Here is a 16,841-nt window from a genome sequence, read left to right as displayed (position 1 = left end):
TCAGTATATCGATTGGTGATAACCACCAGGGGGTTTTCTGTTCCAATAATTTTTTATTCCTTTCCCACACTTCTAACAGTGGCCCTCTAATAATATGGTTAGAAAAATCTTTATGTTTCTTTCCTTTATCCCGCCACAGATAGTCATGCCATCCAAATCTTAAGTTAAAACCCTCTAGATCTAACAAATCTTTATTTTTAATGACAATCCATTCTTTTACCCAACAAAGGCATGCTGCTTCATAATATAACTGTAAGTTTGGGACCACAAACCCCCCCCTGTCTTTTTGATCCGTGAGCAATTTGAATTTAATCCTTGGTCTTTTTCCTTGCCAAATAAATTTAGAAAGTAGTCTCTGCCAATCTTTAAATAGTGAAATTCCCCTAATTATCGGTAAATTTTGGAATAAAAAGAGTAATTTTGGTAATAGATTCATTTTGATCGCAGCCATTCTCCCCAACCAAGAGAGGTGTATTCTGTTCCAAGTATCCAAGTCCTTTGTTATTTCTTTCCATGTGTTCTTGTAGTTATTTTCAATCAGATTTATGTTCTTCATGGTTAACCAGATTCCGAGATATTTTACTTTTTTGGCAATTTTAATCCCTGTTTGAGTTTCGAGATCATTTTTTGTCTTTTCTTCCAGATTTTTGGTCATTATTTTGGTTTTTGCTCTGTTCAATTTAAAACCGGATAGTTTTCCAAATTCCTCTAGTAGTTCCAATACTTTACCAACACTCTTTTTTGGGTCTATGTTTTTATGTATTACATGTTTCTTTTTTTTTCTTTTTTCCTTTTTTCTTGGCTGTGTAAGTATGTTTGTGATATGTATGATATGTATGTATGTTAAAAAGCAATAAAAAATATTTTTTAAAAAACAACAGCCTTCAGATGTCTTCTAAAAGCCAGATAGTTACTTATTTCCTTGACACCTGAAGACTGTTCTACAGGGCAGGCGCCACCATGGAGAAGGCCCTCTGCCTGGTTCCCTGTAACCTCACATTCGCAGTGAGGGAACTGCCCAAAAGCCCTCAGAGGTGGACCTCTGTGTCCAGGCAGAATGACAGACTGGCAATTTTGGATTATTGTACTGTGCTCTTTGTGTGGCCTCCCTTGAAGATGACTCAGAAACTTCAATTAGTCCAAAATGCAGGAGCCAGATTGCTGGCTGGGGTTCTGTTTTAAAACAGTTGCATTGGTTGTCAGATTGTTTCTGGGCCCAAGTCAACGTGCTCACATTCATGTTTAAAGCCCTGAACAACTCAGTCCCCTAACACCTGAAAGACTGCCTTCTTCCCTACAGGCCCTCTCAGGTGCTAAGACTGGCAGAGGGGGCTCTCTTGGTTGTTCCACGGCCTCAGTAGAGGATGAAGGCCCAGGAAACGGTATTCTTTGTGGCAACTCCTAAGTTGTGGAACTCTCTTCTCACAGAGGTGCATCCAGCACCTTCATTATACAGCTTTCGGCGAATGCTGAAGGTGCACCTCTTTACCCTGGCTTTTGACACTTGAGATGTATATTTTTAGGATCTTCCTTATTTCTTTCATTTTATGTTGTTTTTAAACTTTTTAAAATACTGTGTAATATTGTGTTTTAATGTCAATATTGTATTTTAATTGGTTATATCACCCTGGGACCTTAGGGTGAAGGGTAGGCAGTGCCGGATTTACGTATAAGCTAAACAAGCTATAGCTTAGGGCCCCACTCTCTTGGCCTCTCCCCCCAAAAAATAAAGGGGAAAAGCTGGGTGTACATTTCCAAAATATAAGATAAAAAGCAAATAAAATAAAACCTACGTACAGCAACAGTGGTAAATGGCTTTAGATACCTTTTAGGTCCACAAATTACCATATACTGTGGCATATATTCAACACAAAAAACAGTGACAATTGTGGGGGGCCACCAGGGGGCGCATTAGAAGATGGCCGTGAATAACATCTCTCTGACCCACACAAGGTAATTAAGAGGCTGATATGGGAGTATGCAGCCTCCCTTGCCCCCCCCAAGGGAATGGGGGGGACTGCCTTGCCTGCTGTGTCCATAATTCACCCCCGGATTGGAAAGAAGGGGGTGAGGGCACTTGGCACGAAGCCCTCGTGTGAGGTCGCTCTCCCGGACGCTGTCTTTGATCGCAGACTGGTTTGCATCAGCTCGAAATATATAATTGGATAAAGAAGCAAATGCACATACTTCAAGTGAAGATCGGGAGCAAAGACTGCTGATTAATGGGATCTCTGTGTGCGGAGCAATGGGCTAGACAATAAATCAAGTGAAGACTCATCATTAAAATACTGGCATGTCGGACTGAAACGGAATGGGGGGGAGGAAAAAACTTTTCTTTTTTTTGTCTTATGTGAGTACCCAATAATCCTCCCTCCCAGAGAGAAAGAATTGTTGCAAATTACTAATCACAAGCAGGAGATTAAGAACTGTGTGGAAATAAATTATTGATCAAAGAGAGGACTGGTGGTAATATCGGGAATGGAAGGAAAGCTTTGTGACGCAGTTGCAAATGGAGATTTGTCAAGACAGGCCTGCCCACAGGAGGACGGGGGGAGGAGGACCATGGTCATCGGAATGTGAATGCATGGTTATCGGAATGTGAATTTGACCTCGCGGGGCCCCCTGAGATACAGAGCAGGCTGGTGGAAATCAACGGACAGACTGTAGGAATGTTCTTTACGGAGCTGTCCTTTATGAGATATGGTTCTTGGAGAGTGTAAAATCCACACAGGACATGTTTGTTTTCAACCCGCTTGTGAAGATTATCAGAGATCACAAAGAAAGGAACATATGATAACAACAAGAAGATGAGGAAAATAATAAAGAGATTATCTGGACAGAACTGGACAGAACTGTGAAATTAAAGCAGCAGCAAGAGTGATGTTTGGATCCCTTTCGGAGCACGAAGTATGGGTACCCCAAACAAAATTGTAAAAAAAATTGGCTGTATAATTTGGAACTAATGTGATTTGGAATTAATGAGATTTGATTGGCCTGTTAATAAAAATTATTTAAAAGCAAAACAAAAAACAGTGACAATTTGTTGTTGACAAAGGACAGCTGGACATATAAAGGGCCCCATTACCTTCAGTAGCTTAGGGCCTCATCAAACCTAAATCCAGCCCTGAGGGTAGGTAATAAATTACAATAAATAATTATAATTGTAATAATTGCTCTGACCCTATATGATCTATTAAGCCACTTGATGGAAAAGTGAACCTTTCAGCTGAGGTCCTAGAAATGTTTTTAATGCCGTAACCCACCCTGAGACCTTACGGTAAAGGGTGGGTAATGAGCAGCAGCAACAACAGTAATAATAATAATAATATGATAATGATGATCCAACATGGAGCTGCTGATGGGTAAAACTAGGAACAAGGCCTAGAGTACACACTCACGACCTTTTCCACATGGACCACTGCACTGTGGCTTCCATACGAATTTGCATACTGTGTTGTTTTGTTTTGTTTTTTTAAAAAAACTATTGAAAAATGTGATGAGCAGAAATAACTGCAGATTGGAGCAGATCCAAAAACTGAAAGAGCTCTTGACTCTGCTGAGTTTTCAAGGCACTCTATTTCTATACTTGTTCTTTTTTTGTATGCTAGGTTGCCTGCCATTATGTTTATGTAATTCTGACAGTGTTCTTAATGACACACTAACAGATTGTAAAACACGCTGCTGGCATTTACTTGTTTTTTATATTTTTAAAACAATGTCCTTCATGTAACAGTAGTTAAGCGCGGCAGAAGGACATCATTAGAGCCATGGTTAAACTGTAATTTACACCATTAGGAAGGCAGGAGCAATTTTTATTGCCTGGCAATTTTCTTGCTGAAATATTTGGACCATATGGCTCAATTTGTGTAATAACCTTAATTTCAGCACCCTTCAGGTCTGCATTCATCTCCTACGGAATGGTAAAATGCGGTTTAGCAGAAAAGGCAACTGTCTATACTTAGAGAGTTGAGATTAATAACATGTCACGTCCTGTTTTTGGTGAAGGAATTCGAACAGCCGCCAGATGGTATCTCTACAAATAACTGTCAGGGGTCTTGATCTAATCAATACAACGTATTAATACATCTCCCTTTGCTGTTCCTCGAGGGGCTGGTGCGCAACATCTGGAAAGATTGGGGGGACCGCCAAGTAGAAGGCTGATTCTTTTCAGAATCAAACTGAGCCCAATTAATTTTTCATGTATACTTGATAACTGTTTCATAATGAGCTATGTGTCTTGACGGATTTAGGGCTGGCAGTATGGGCAGCCTGTGCTTCCTATCCCCATTCAGTCCACTTACAGAAACCAACCCATTAATCAAGCTATCTGGCATAAAACTGAAATCTCAGCTCAGCAAGAGATCAATAACCATCCTTTAAAAAAGAAGGAGGAAAGGAAAAACACAACCAAACTCTAGTGGGCATAGGTATCAGCCATGACTTTAGTAATTGCTCTAGCAAAAAATAAAACAGAGCCATAATCACTGAAAAGGAATGTACACAGTAAAATTCATTCCCTGATCCCTGTCAAAAAGCCTAAGATTCAAGTTATAAAATATATAATGCAATGTGACTTTTTGGAGATATAGGGCACCTGGCTGATGTTCAATGAAATGATTCTAATTGCTATGGCTACCTTTTAAATAATCCAGATAATTTGCACAGCCATTCAACAAACAGGTATGACGACTGTCAAACACAAGAACAGCACCCATGGCAAAAAGCTAGAGAGGGAAGGGGTTGCTGCAAGGTGTTGGCTAGCTTCTAAGAGAAATTGCTTCTTGAGGGCTGGGAATCAAGATAGAAATGATCTTTAAATAAAAAAACAGGGTCCTTGAAAGAAAAGGACACTATCTTCTAAAGTGCTGTATCAACCACCTTTGGACAACTCCATGGAACTTCTCAGGTTTTGTGTAATAAGAACTTGGTAGCAACCAATGGATAACAATAATACCTTTGGAGTTTTCACAATTGATTAGCCCTCCAAAAACAGCCATATCTTGAAGCACCCTGTTCCACAAACTTTCTACCTGCAGGCATAGTCACCAGAGATGCATATAAGTCCTCTTCTGCCTACATTGTTCTATCAATTCAGGAATATATTTCTTTGCATGTGTGTTAGCTGCAAAGGCATATGGGACCATCTATGTGACGTGTTCACAATATTATTCCAAATGTCTGCTAAGACATTTCATTATTACATTACTGAATTTACTCACAAGCTTTCCTGGGGTTTGGGAGTTTCTTTCTCCATATCTTTTTATAATAATAATATAATTTATTATTATACATTTCCAATTTATTATTTATACCCTACCCATCTGGCTGGGTTTCCCCAGCCCATTCTTTTCCCCAGACTAAGAATGGAATTCATTGAAAATCTTGTGGTTCTTATCCAAATGGATTTCCCCCCCTAATGCCCATGACCTATGTATCTATTGAAGTGGCTTTTATAGAGGAAACTGAAAGACAACGAGGAGAGGGGAAAGAGATGGGGCTACAGACGCTCCCTATTTGCTCTGCTGAAACACCAGCAATTTTGACTTCACCTCGCTTTGAAATATTTCCCATACCAGCTGGCCATAACAAAAGTTCTGCAACCAAGAAATATTGCCTGAGTTTGCTTTTTCCCTCCTCCCTTATAGTCCATTTTCCTTTTCTGTCATGTCTGAGCCACCTGGCGGAGAAGTGAAATAGAAACACATTTATATTCTATATAATGACTTGTTATTTTTTAAACAGATTGCTTTAAAAAACATTTGAACCTTTTTCTCTCCAAGTTATTTATCTTCTATCTAATGAGTGACTTCCCATTTACTTTCCTTCTTTCTTTGTTTCACTACCGATGTTTGACTTAAGCCACACACAAGACCTCTGAGCCTTGTTCTCTGACCTCCACACATTCATCTCTGCTAGCTGCATAGAGTCTACACACACATACCAGGTAGATATAGGCTCCTAAACCTCCACTGCCTTGTGCGATATCTTCAGAAGGAGGAGTAAACCCTACATAAATCCGGACTGGAGTCCCTAAGATGGTTGGATGGCACCTCATAGCCTCCTTCTGGCAACTCCAGAAGCGAAGCTGGTGCCAAATGTATTGATCTGATTTCCTTAGGACCACTCCATTGTCTCGAGAGAGAGACAGATGCCAACAACTGTATGCACAATCTGAGACCTTCTATGTTGCAGGTTATCGTGGGCTCCATATGAATGATATCAATAAATGTGTGGCGGTCAAGCACTATGCTGATCAGCCACCCACACATGTTCATTTATAGCCAAATACACACCTGAAGAGAGTCATTCAGTTTCTTGACAGTCAATGATGAATAACTTGGAGAATGAATATATCAGCAAAGTTTATGAATCCCTTTGATTGCAAGGCGTATTTTACACACTTCTATCAAGCTCTTATTATTAACAGATTAAGAGACAATGGTTTATTTTCCACTGAAGCCTCCTCAATTCAAAGGTACAATAAAGTTAGGGTCAGCCATTCCTGACCAGCTCTATTTAGGAAGCAAATTCTGCATCTTGAAAGCTGAATTCAAATAACATGAATAATTTGAGGTGCCTGTGCTAGGTGTGGGTCATTTCACTAGGATTAGAAAGTAAATGTCTCTCTGTTTGAGAGTTCACTGGTTGCTGCAACTTTAAAAAATCCTCCACTGTTAGGCATAATTAAAACACTCTAACAGTTAGTTCAGCAATTTAAACATTGCAGTATTGTTGTAATATTTTTCTAGGCTTCAGGAGTTCACAACTGTTTGGCCCAATCCAATCTGGGAACACTGGAGAAGTTATCACCCATCAAGGTAATTACTTTCAAGTTGAAATAATTACTCCATCAATGTTAATGGTCTTTCAACTTCAATAAAGCACTCACCTGCCGATAATCACTGCTAACCTCTTGCTCTCATGCAATTCCCTCTCTATTTAGTGGGTTATATTGCAGCCGTTAGAGTGGTCACTTGTCCTGAACAGCTGCTGAATTTCACTTTGCTTGGCTGTGAACCATAAAAAAATTAGTCATCTGTGTATGGTTTCCTCATAACCCATAAGCCCTTGCAGAGCTAACGATGTGATCTTCTAGCTCCAATAGGGCATGTCTGGGGCAGCCATCTTGTTTCTGTTGGTGGCTACTCTCCATGCTAGCAACAGCACAGCAGTTCAATTAACATTTGCCCCCTCATTGCCACTTGCAGCTTTTGGTCTTTGCTAAGTGGCACGTAGCCTGAACTGGTGGCATATGCAGCTCTCAGTATTCTGAATACTTGCTCGCCATATAATTTCAGAAATCCAAATGTGTTTTAAGGTGACTGAAAAGATGGGTAGTGCAAAATATTGTTGCTCAGTGTGGAATACTTAATTTCCACTTCTCTTATCTTATTTGTAATAAGACTGCTGCATAACTGCAGCAGCTGATGTGTCTCTAATACACAAATCTGCTTTCTCTTCCCTCCTCACTCCTTTTTCCTTTTGCATCAGGTCTTTTCACGTAGATTGTAAACTTGTGGGCAGGGACTCTCTATCTCGGCACAGCACTCAGATCGTATTAGGTGCTTTGTAAGTGATTGGTAAATCAATGGTGGATTGCTGTGGGGCAGATGTTTCTCACTTCTAGGTACAGGAATATTACTCAGTCCCTACTTGAGAACTGATATGCCAAATTGCATTGCAGACATCAGAACTGTATGACTGTTCCAGGAAATTAGTAAGGTTTAACAAAAGCTTTTCAGAAAGAATAACTCAACTTTTTTCCAGGTACGCTACAGCCCAGCAAGTTATCACTGTAGAGAAATATCAAGCACATTCCAGGACCACTGGATTTTATTTATTTGTTCGTTTATTTTACTCAGCAGATTTGTTAGGCACTATATCTTGCCCATGGCAATCCAAAGCGACTTACAACTTTCTGCCATTAAAAGCAACGAAATTTTAAGAAGTGTAACAGGCTGAATTATGCCCAACATCATTAGCAGTCTTCCATATATGCCTTGTGAACTCTTATCCTGCAATGTAATGTTACATTTCATTACAGCCACTGTGAAGAAGTGTAATTATTTCATGATTTTATGTGATGTATTTTGTTGTCAAATTGTTCCTTTTGCTTTAGAGCAGAGGTAATTAACCCCCAGCACAGGGGCATAATACATCCTCCCAAGCAACTTTTTCTGATCCCCCAAGACACATACCACATGATTTTCATTTCAACATCATAAAAGGGGGGGGGGGGTAAGGTACAGGCGTCCTGCCCAGCACATATATGTACGGTACCTGGAAACCAACCAATCAACTCAAACCCAGAAATGGCAGGAGAGGGCTCGAGAGTCTTTGTGGTTCATGAGGAGACCCTCCCCGGATATCAATGTCATCAGTGAGGACAGAGAAAGCCTGAAGAGACTGGAGGTGCAGCGGAGCTTTGTTTATGCTTCTCAGCCTCGCCACCTAACAGCTGATGTGCAGCGTAGTGCAGCTGCCACCGCCATGTCCTCCAGTCCCAGAGCTTCAATTCCATTTGTGGATTCCCCACTTTACACAATTTCACATATGCATATGGGGGCCTAGAACATAGCCCCCACATAAGTGGGGGGGACACCTATACACAGAGGATTGTGGGGTTCTCTGCCCAGTTCAGCACCCCGATGGGGATGCAAGTGGCCCCATCCCTCCTCATCATATCAATAATTTGACGAGCCAGCAGGAGGAAAAAAAACATATCTTCATATGTGTGCCTGATGTGTGTGTGTTTGCACACTTTTATCTCCATGTATGTTGTATCCTCTATGTCTTTCTATGTGATATGCATGTGGGAGTGCCGACCTGTAGTGGTCAGCACTGTTTGCCTGACCTATCAATCTGGGACACCCCCCATGCATTTGCACCACACCAAACTTGCCACCGCCTTGCCCCATCCCTTCTTCATAAGTTGCAGTGACACTGGTGATGGGAGGGTCAGGTTAGTGCCTCCACTCCCCTGGCCACTACTGGTGCCAACGATGAATGCAGGCCTTTGGCAAAAAAAGGGGAGATGTTCATTTTAGAGCCTGTTCATACCAGGAAGCTTAAAGGTCACAAGAGGCTCAAAAGTTCAGCCCAGGAATGTTACATTTAAAGGGGAAGTGAGGCTCAGAAAGTAAAGGTGGGAAGGAGAAAGAGAAACCAAATAATTTACAGGAAAGAGCAGCTCAAGCAGAACTCTGTTGCCCTTGTGATTCAGCAAAAGGTTGAGAGGTGGAGTGGAATTAAAGGGTGGGAGACAGCTAATGACCGCTCCCCGCATAAAACAGGGGGCGCCCTTTGAGTGGACGCGCGCAGCCCCTGGAACTGGAGTGGCTCCATCAGCATAGGCTTGGCTTCGCCTTCCCTCAGGTGGGATACCTGGAGGTCTCTGCCTATCTCAGTCAGTTGTCCAATCCCACCTGGAGGAAGTGTTGCCAAGGAGACCAGGCCAGGGGGGGTCTACCTGCCCACACAATAGAGGGAGGATCTTACCTGGGAATCCTCACTTGGCTCCAGAGCTTCTCCCACCCTATCCACCCTCAGTTAATTTCTTATTTCGTTAACTTTTCTTCACAGGTTTTGCGGGTTAACTTTTCTTCACAGGTATGCGGGCGCTGCTACGTCAAGGTTGCTGTTAAAGGGCCAGAAAGGAATTCCCCTGCATTGGCAGGTTTTGCCTTTCCCGTAGCAAAACGTCATAACTTTGGCAGTGTCAGGCCTTGGGCGGAATCCTTTAGTCTATCTTCCTCTTTGCAGTGGCGATACCAGGGTTCCCCGTTAAAGGGGGGCTTTGACCGTATGCCGAGAGGTCATCACTGCTCTCCCCTGCGGCGGCGGCGTAACGGAGGTGGCTATCTCTGCTTGAACATATGTTCTCCAGAGCCGGCCCATCCCCCCCCACACACACACTGGATAACCCTGATGCTCCTTAGGTCCCCGGCTGGGGACTGGAGAGGGATAATTCCCAATGCCTGAGCCAAGGTCTACCCACATTTGAAATTTAATAAAGTTGTGGCCAATTTAATCCCATAGCACGTTGTCTTGAGTTGTTATTCCACATGACGGGGGGGGGGGCGCTCAGGATCTGGGGAACTTGGCCTGTCCACGCAATAAGCCTCACCAGCATAAGCCCTGCTGTACTCCTCCATGTGCCCTCTGCATCCCTGAAAGTGGCTTGGGTTGGATTGGGGGAATCCCCACAACAGGGCAAATGGGGCTCATTCTGTCTGGGAAGCAGATAGAGTGCAGCACTGAATTCCACCCAATGCACAGGCCACAGCCCCAAGCCATTGCAGCCATTCTTTACATTTCTACCTGCTCATTTTCAGGCTTTTACTGTTATGCCACTTAGTGTATGTTTCTGTGCTCTATTTGGACATGCAGTATACGTTGAATGCAACGCACACAAGAAGCAATGCTAAAACAAATTCCTTGGTTAGCAAAGGCTTTGTAAATAGGAATCTTCTCTCTCTCTCTCTCCACACACACACACACACACAAATCTTGAACTTTGGTAGCAACAGAAACATAAAGGACAGACCTCTCTGCTTGCTCGATACTGTAAGTCTTGCAAAGTAACGTGAAAGCTTGTGTGAGAGAATGACTAATGGCATATCCCATGAGAGAGCTCCAGTTGAGATGCTTTAGGAGATTAAATGCTTTAGCCTAGTACCCCCGTAAGCTATATTTTAAAGGGGCATAAGTTTAATCACTGGAAGCCAGTTCCTTCAATAAAATTAGATTTTAATTAAAACATCTCATTCACAAATTTGCAGTTAAGTGTTTGGCAGCAATTTCATGGGAAATTCTATTTCCACAGAGTAGCAATTTTCAAACATGATGTCTTTATTTTATTGTTGTTAGCTGCCCTGAGCCCAGCTTTGGCTGGGGAGGGCGGGATATAAATAAAAATTATTATTATTATTATTATTATTATTATTATTATTATTATTAATAATAATAATAATAATAATAATTTTAGATTCCTGTGAAATTGAACACACACACAGAGGCATTATTCACATATCAGCCCAGTACTATTTATGTCAATATTTAGAGTTGAGATCAATTTTCATCCGATACAAAATTCAAGTTGAATTTGGAGGCATACCAGGAATTTTAAAGGAATCCAATGAGTTTTTATATAACTAGTAACATATCTCATGTGATGAGGTGGAAATTTTGTCTTGGACAAAATTCAATGCCAACAAATTGTGAAGGAAAAATATCCAGATAATTTCAGGGGAGTAAAAGTAGTTTTGAGGTTGATACCTTTGATAACATTTTTAATTTCTCATCTTCCTAGTCATGGGGTTTGATATTAGTAAATGAAATACATAAATATTAGTTGCATCCAATGGCAACTTCAGGACCACTGGGGAGGGGGGAGAAATTGTACAAAAAGAGTTCAGTTGTGTTATTTTCGTGACTCCAAGATAATCCTCATTCTTGAGTGGACTCAATCAGTTCCAAGGTGTATGTGAGTTTCATTGTCTCTTTTAATCCAGCAATTTAGCACTAAATGTGAGGTTTCAGAGAAGTTCCCTGAAACAGAAGCTTCAGAAAAATGACATTGCACAGAAAAAGTCACTGCTCTTATTATTATTTTCATCTGCTCCTACAGGAGGGTAGTCTACCCACATAGGCTAAAGACCAATGTGGACTGCATTTGCTACATCAGCACATCCTATCCGCAAATCCAGAGTTCCATTCAATGTGTCCTACATTGCACTTAGGGAAATAAAGCACTGCTTTAGTATAAAGCATTAATTTGCAATAAATTTGGTGGGCAGGGAAGCTGCCTTGCTCCGCAGAGACAAATGTTTAGGCACAGTAACACACATTTTTAAATGAAAAGTGAAAGAATTTTAAAATAAAAATAGAAAGATAGTAAAATGCATCAGTGCTATCTAAACCACACTTGATCTTTATGCATATATTTCTGACATATTTTTCCATTTCAGGTTTTGTAGGGTAATGTTTCTCCAGTGCCAAGAAAATACAATTTAAAAGGCGTTAAAATGCCTTTGCTAAAGAAACATACTGTGGCAATATTATTTAAAAAGCCATTTTGCTACATTTTATTGCCCTCAATGCAACCATCTTGGATATTTTCTGTTGTTGTTGGCATGATGTGCAAGACAATTCAATGCATGATTGGAGAGAGGAATTCCAAAACTCAACATCATGCTGAATGGTACTTGAAAAGGATTTTGAAAACAACTAGAAACTATCCACTTGTCAGTTCTGGCCTTTAACCTTTAAAACATATGTTTTAAATTGTTGCAAGAGAGTTACAAGTGTCTGATCACTAGTGGGAAACAATAAATTTGCTTTGGGAAAGTGTGCAATTCTAGATACTTCAGGTCCTTATATATTGTCCAGAAGCAATACTGTGCAGGCATGGCCAAACCTGGCCCTCCATCTGTTTTGGGACTACAACTCCCATCATCCCTAGCTACAGGACCAGTGGTCAGGGATGATGGAAACTGTAGTCCCAAAACAGCTGGGGGCCCAGGTTTGGCCATGCCTGCTGTAGAGGGAAACAAACATATTTGCAGTCTTGCCATATAACTTGGCATGTACTTATTGAACAGCTGGAAGGCTATGAATTGTACATAACATTTTTAAAAAATTAAGAGAAAGAAATTCAGGCTCTTCCTCAATATTGACCACTTCTTATCCCTGCTAATCTGCTCATGTTGAAAGTAAGCCAAGAAAAAAACAACAGCTCATATATTTCCCACAGAAAATGGTATTCAGAAAATTTTAAGATAGAATATCTTAATTAAAAAATTAATTAAAAAATTGTTTAGCAGCACCGTAGAGACCATGAAGTCCATCGACCTCAATCTGAAGAAGTGTGCATGTACACGAAAGTTTATACCCAGAACAAACTTAGTTGGTCTCTAAGGTGCTACTGTACTATTCATTCATACATTCACTTATTTATTTATTTATTTATTTATTTATTTATCTCAACTGTGTCAGACCAACACAGCTACCTACCTGAATCTATGATATTCTGATCTGACGTGAATTTATATTGTGGTGAATTCTAGACTATGGTATATGAAAGTCTCCATTATTATATGAGTTATATACAGTGGTACCTCGGGTTACAGACGCTTCACGTCATAGATGCTTCAGGTTACAGACTCCACTAACCCAGAAATAGTACCTTGGGTTAAGAACTTTGCTTCAGGATGAGAACAGAAATCGTGCTGCTGCAGCGCAGCAGCAGTGAGAGGCCCCATTAGCTAAAGTGGTACCTCAGGTTAAGAACAGTTTCAGGTTAAGAACGGACCTCCAGAATGAATTAAGTTCTTAACCTGAGGTACCACTGTATAATGTAATTAGAATATATGAAAGTCTCCATTATTCTGCATAGGGGTAGAACCAAGACTAACAGGTCCCAGGGCTGGTATTTTCCATGCCATTACTTCAGATTAATACATAGTGGCAGCAGATAGTGACTTTTTTTGAGGCTGGCTTAAGTAGACATCATACATCAGATGGTAAATAACAACTGAGGCCTGCTTCCTGACATTATTTTTCTATTCACATAAGAAGAGCCCTGCTCACTCAGACCAATGGCCCATCTCGTCCAGCATTCTGCTTTCACAGTGGCCAACCAGGTGCCTATGGGAAGCCCACCAGAAGAACCTGAGTCAACAGCACTCTCTCCACATGCTGTTCCCAGCAACCAGGATTCAGAGGCCTACTGCCTCCAACCATGAGGGCAGAGCATAGCCATGATGGCTGGTAGCCATTGAGAGACTTATCCTCCATGAATCTGTCAAGTCCTCTTTCAAAGCCATCCATATTGGTGGCCATCACTACATCTTGTTAGAGCGAATTCCATAGTTCAACTCTGCACTGTGTGAAGAAGTATTTTATTTTGTCTGTCCTGAATATTCAACATTCATTTACTTGTCCCCGAGTTGTAGTATTATGAGGTAGGGAGGAGCAAAACTCCATTCACTTTCTCCACAACTTATATAACCTTACACAGTTCTGTTATATCCCTCCTTATCTTTTTCCTGAGGAAAAAAAAGCCTGTAAGGAGCATACCCTTTTCCTAGGGAAGTTACTTCAGCCCCTTGATCATTTTGGCTTCCCTTTTCAGAACCATTTCCAGCTCTACAGTATCTTTTTTTGAAATAAGACATTTGCAACACAGTGCCAGTCCAACGCCTCCTTTGACATTACGATTGCTGAAATAGCCAATTTACAGCAAAATCACAACACTGTATCTTGTTCTTAGTTCTGCCATTTCTTCCATGCAGAAATTGTATCCATCTAATTAGAGGTTCCTGTATTTGTCAAGGTTTGCAACTTACAGTATGGGAGTGCCAGGTGCCACTGTTGGTAAAAGCGTTTTCTTTTTGTGGTGGTTGATTTATTTCTGATTCTGAAGAGTTATGAGGCAAATCTTCCTAATTACTAAACATAAATCATAGGAGTCAAGCTAATGCTAATTTTACTATCATGCTTAAACCAGCATGCACTTGGAATGGTTGAAAAAATATATCTGATTTTGCTATGATTATATTTCATTTTGGTCTCCTAACCAAAGGATATTTACTAGTAAGTTCTGCTATGCTCAGTGGAACTTATGAGCCAACATGCATGGTATTGTGATGGGCTGTTGTTCATGTGTAGATGTCCTCATTGTTGTATGTGAATCATCCATTATTAGCGTACATGGGCAACTAAGGATTGCACCATGTGAATATTTTAGGACTACAACACTTAATCTATTAATCAAGACTAAAAAGGTGCTTCCAATTAATTGGGCAACACATTTTAATACAAATACTTTCAACGCATGGGAGAGAGGAAACTGGGGATGGCAAATGCCATTAAAAAAGAAAAATCCCTGGATTTTCTCCCATACAAGAGCTTTTTCTACGATAGTGACCACTATGATGTATGTGCACATCAACTAAAAACAAAGTATCCTTGTTTGCTTCAGAACTATTGTCGTTATTCATATATACATATAACTGATTAATCAACTATGACCAATGGTTTGGCTGACTAACCATAGTTTGTGTGATTGAATTTTTATGTGTTTTTCTTATACAGAGATATTATTGTAAACCACTTTGATTTTTTTTATGCTGTAGCATTATATAAATATCTTTTTTTATAAACAAATAAGTAATGCAACCAGAAACATGCAATCTTTCTTGAAATGGCCGACAGCCCTAATATGCACTTCTAAACCACAAATGAGGTCAGAAAAGGAAACTGCATGTGTTTCTAAAAATGACTCCTTCACGTTGGCTGATTATCTAACACTTACCGATACAGTTAATGCAGTAACAGCTGGCATGTTGAATGTCGGGTCGCTCTGTCTCTCTTGATAGACGACACGATATTGAGAAATGGCACCGTTAGGAGAAGTGGGTTCGGTCCAATTTAGGAGCACAGAGTAAGCGCTTAAAGCTTGGCCCCAGGGAACTTTCATGCCCCAAGGTGGGGCTTCCAGAGTTTGTGTTGAAGACCACAGACTATCCACAGAGCCCTTGAAATTCTGTGCCCTAATGCGGTATTCATACTCCGTGAACGGCTGAAGGACATCTGTAGCATCAATGAATTCTAAAGCACCTTCAGACCAGATGAAAATAAGCAGTTCCTCTCGAGTACCCACTGGACGTCTGAAAGTCATACAAAAATCACCTGTAAATAACTTTTATAGCCACTAATAAATAAGAGATCATTTGATGCTGAAGTACAAACTTCAAAATGACTATAGCCTAGTATAGTTCAGTTTTTATCATTAACAATGCACATACTTACTACACCAAATCAATACATTACCTGACATGCCACTTGCAACAGCAAACATGGTGCATTTGCTGATGTGAAATCAGCTCAGGTGCTAGGCAGGTGTCATGATCACGCCCTAAGAACAATGGACTTTTTCTTTCACAAGTACAAATCTTTACCTATTGTCAAATTTGGTTGTTTCAATACTGATGGTTACCTGTAGCAACTGATTTTAAAGTCATGACAGATTTACAGGAAGCAGCTGTTTTTGTTTTGTGCTACGTTGGTGGTAAAAGTTGAATTGGTTTGACTTGGTACTGCAGAAGGAAAAGCAGAGTATGTACATGGGCCAACACATGCATGTAATAACACAAGTGCAATAAAGTCAAAGCACAGTATAAAATCATAGAGTTGGAAGGGACCTCAAGGATCCTTAGTCCAATCCCCAGCAATGCGGGAATCCCAGCTAAAGGATTCACGACAGATGGCCATCTAACTCTGCTTAAAAACCTCCAATGAAGTAGAGTTTACCACCTCCTGAGAGAGTCTGATCCACTGTCGAACAACTCTTACTGTCAGAAAGTTCAACCTGGTGTTTAGTCGGAATCACCTTTCTTTTAACTTGAAGCCACTGGTTCGGGTCCTACCCTCTGGAGCAGGAGAAAACAAGTTTGCTCCATCTTCCGTGTGGCAGCCCTTTAGACATCTGAAGGTGGCTGCCATAGCTCTCCATCTCCTCTTTTCCAGCCTAAATATACTCAACTCCCTGAGCTATTCCTCATAAGGCTTGGTTTCAGAACCCTGGTCATCTTGGCTGCCTTCATTTGCACATGTTCCAGCTTGTTTATATTCTTCTTAAACTGTGTTGCCCAGAACTGGACACAGTACTCCCAGTATGGTTTGACCAATGTGGAATAGAGTGGGACAATGACTTCCCATGATCAGGACACTATACTTCTGTTGATGCAACCTAGAATAGAATTAGCTTTCTTTTCTTTTCTTTCTTTTCTTTTGCTGTTGCATCACATTGTTGACTCATGTTAAGCTTGTGGTCTCAA

At 40.7% G+C, this 16,841-nt stretch overlaps 1 protein-coding gene and 1 long non-coding RNA gene across 8 annotated transcripts in view; one reads left to right on the top strand and one right to left on the bottom strand.

The window, feature by feature from the left end:
* The window catches only part of USH2A (usherin), a gene marked incomplete at its 5' end in the record, with an annotated part of 433,145 nt that overhangs the window by 54,456 nt on the left and 361,848 nt on the right, over positions 1–16,841 (bottom strand). For all 7 annotated transcript variants that reach the window (XR_014562720.1, XM_083732918.1, XM_083732919.1 and 4 more), the window contains one exon: positions 15,317–15,671. Coding sequence is in view for 6 of the 7 variants with exons in the window: in XM_083732918.1 (XP_083589044.1) it covers positions 15,317–15,671 (355 nt within the window). The remainder of the gene's footprint in view (positions 1–15,316; positions 15,672–16,841) is intronic.
* On the top strand, positions 1,373–7,961 carry LOC310842235. The gene is made up of 3 exons (XR_014563024.1): positions 1,373–1,475; positions 6,750–6,818; positions 7,866–7,961. It is a non-coding gene; the product is annotated as an uncharacterized lncRNA (long non-coding RNA).

The sequence above is a fragment of the Podarcis gaigeae genome (genome assembly GCF_964106915.1).
Source record: "Podarcis gaigeae genome assembly, chromosome: 3".
Classification (NCBI taxonomy): Eukaryota; Metazoa; Chordata; class Lepidosauria; order Squamata; family Lacertidae; genus Podarcis; species Podarcis gaigeae.
Note: the sequence above shows the minus strand (reverse complement) of the source record. Positions and strands in the feature narration are given on the sequence as shown.